The 2,500-nt window shown below is 36.3% G+C and overlaps 1 protein-coding gene across 1 annotated transcript in view; it reads left to right on the top strand.

Annotated features, from left to right (window-relative positions):
* The window catches only part of LOC119589556, a 99,286-nt gene that overhangs the window by 6,420 nt on the left and 90,366 nt on the right, over nucleotides 1–2,500 (top strand). The window contains exon 2 of the mRNA XM_037938156.1: nucleotides 735–809. Within this exon, the coding sequence (XP_037794084.1) occupies nucleotides 735–809 (75 nt within the window). The remainder of the gene's footprint in view (nucleotides 1–734; nucleotides 810–2,500) is intronic.

The following is a 2,500-nucleotide window of genomic DNA, read 5'->3' as shown; positions in this document are numbered from 1 at the left end:
TTAATATTCCATGAAAACTGCAATAAATTACACGATATGGTAATAATGGTAAAATATACATATAAAGAAAGGTATTAAATGCTTTATAAATCAACGATGATCATGATTTGACGTGGAACAAAATAAGAAAAATAATATATAAATGGTTGGTGAAATACAACGAGAATAATAATAATAATAAAAGAAAAAGTGTGATAACAGGAATTACTGGTCTATTTAAAGGCAATTATGTTCGATCAATGAAGGGTAGAACTTGGGCTGTAATGTTGGTAAAAAGGTATTTGCTGGAGGGTACAATGGTTGAGAGAGAGATGAGGGGAGAGAGAGAGAGAGAGAGAGAGAGAAGGAGAGAGAGAGATTCATTTGTCGACAAAAACACTTACATGAACATTGATATGTTGTTGTTTGTGTGTTGTGTGTGTGTGTGGGGAGTTATGCATATATGCACACACACACAAACACACACACACACACACACCACACACCAACACAAACACACACACAAACACACACAACAACAGACACAACACATAACACACACATATATATATATATATATATATATATATATATATATATATTTATATATATATATATATATATATTATATATATATATATATATATATATACATATACATGCATGCATGTCTATGCATGTATGCATACATCTGTATAATAACACCTACCATCATGGCATAAGAAAATAAGAGTTGTATTTGTACTCTCTGACAGAAAACAACTGCGATGTTGCAAAGGCCATAACACAAGAATATTTAATGGTCAATAAACATGGAACGTTGAATGTACGTGAGGAACAGAGAAAAAGAGAGAAAGAGAGAGAGAGAGAGAGAGAGAGAGAGAGAGAGAGAGAGAGAGAGAGAGAGAGAGAGAGAGAGAGAGAGAAGAGAGAGAGAGAGAGAGAGAGAGAGAGAAAGAGAGAGAGAAAGAGAAAGAGAGAGAAAGCGAGAGAGAAACACGCACACACAAGAGATATGGAGAAAATAAAGAATGAAAGAGACAGACAGATGGACAGACAGACAGACAGACAAAGAGAGACACACAGAAAGAATAGAGGGACATACAGACAGCAACATTAAAAAGAGAGAGGATAAGAAACAACCAGAGAAGCAACCGGACACAGGGATACACAGAGATTAAAAGGAGAGAGATGTAAATATAGACAGAAAAAGGGAAGGAGACTAACGAACAGACAGACGTAGATACACACAAACAGTCAAGGAGAAAAAAATAATAAAGGAAGAGAAAGAGAGACAGAAAGAGATAGAGAAAGGGAGACACAGAAAACAAATAGAGGAGAGGCAACAGAAGAGAGAAAGAGAGAGAAGACAAAAAGACAAAACTCTCAAATGATGATCAGAGGAGAGCTAGCTAATTGGAGCGAAGGAGGGGGGGATGAGAGGGGTTACGGAAGGCGGAAGAGGAAGAGGGGAAGAGAAGAGGTGGGGATGAAAACAGAGGGAAGGGGAAAGAGAGAAAAAAGAAAAGGGAAATTATGGAAGAAGGGAAGGGGAGAAGAGAGTGTGAAAAAAAGGAGAGATGGGAAGTATGGAGGAGAAAGAGGGGAAGGGGAGAAGTTAGGGATGAAAAAGAGGGAAGGGGAAAGAGAGAAGAAAGAAAACTGTGGGAAAGAGTGATTAAGTAAAGGGAGTGGAATAACAAATAAAAGAAAGGAGAGAGTGAGAGAGAGGGGAAGAAAAGAGAAGAGTAGGAAAATAGGGGAGAGTTGGAAGAGAGGAAAGAGAAACATAGGTAAAAGGGAGAAAAAATAGAGAGCAAATAAAGGGGAAGGACACAGGAAAAGAAGGGGATGCTGGAGAGGTGCAGAGAAGAGAAAGAAGTGGAGTATAGGCCAAGATAGAAGCAAGAAATATGGATAAGGACAAACGTAACAGGGAATAGGGATAAGGACAGACGGAACAAGGAATTAGGGATACGACCAGATAAGAGCAAGAGAGTAGATAGGAGCAGAAGTAGCGACAGGGGGTGTGATGCCTGAACGCGTGCTCTGTGCCCCTAGGAATTACCCTGTACAATTAACCTTGGGGTAATTATTGGTGTCCAGCTCACGCACCCACGATTACATGGGCTTATGAGCAGCTTGATAATGTACTTGTAAATTTGAGTTTCTTTAATCATATGTTGTTGTTGTTGTTGTTGTTTTTCACTATATTTCTTTACAATCATTTGTATAACATATTAGAAAATATATACGTTCATATACTTTCATAAATTCTTATTTTTTTTTTTTTTTTTTTTTTTTTGTTATAATTTTGATTATTATCTTTTTTATTTCCGTTATCATGATTACTTCTATTACTAATTCGATATTACTATTATCATTATCATCACCATTATATGCCTCATTATCTTTGTAAAATCTTTTTTTTTCTTTCTTTCTTCTTTTTAATCATTTAGATTTCAATCCAATCTACATCCACTTATCTTTGTTATACATCCAAAGAAGCAAATTCGCTCAC

This window comes from Penaeus monodon, chromosome 26 (genome assembly GCF_015228065.2).
Source record: "Penaeus monodon isolate SGIC_2016 chromosome 26, NSTDA_Pmon_1, whole genome shotgun sequence".
Taxonomy (NCBI): Eukaryota; Metazoa; Arthropoda; class Malacostraca; order Decapoda; family Penaeidae; genus Penaeus; species Penaeus monodon.
This window is presented reverse-complemented; position numbering and strand designations above follow the sequence as displayed.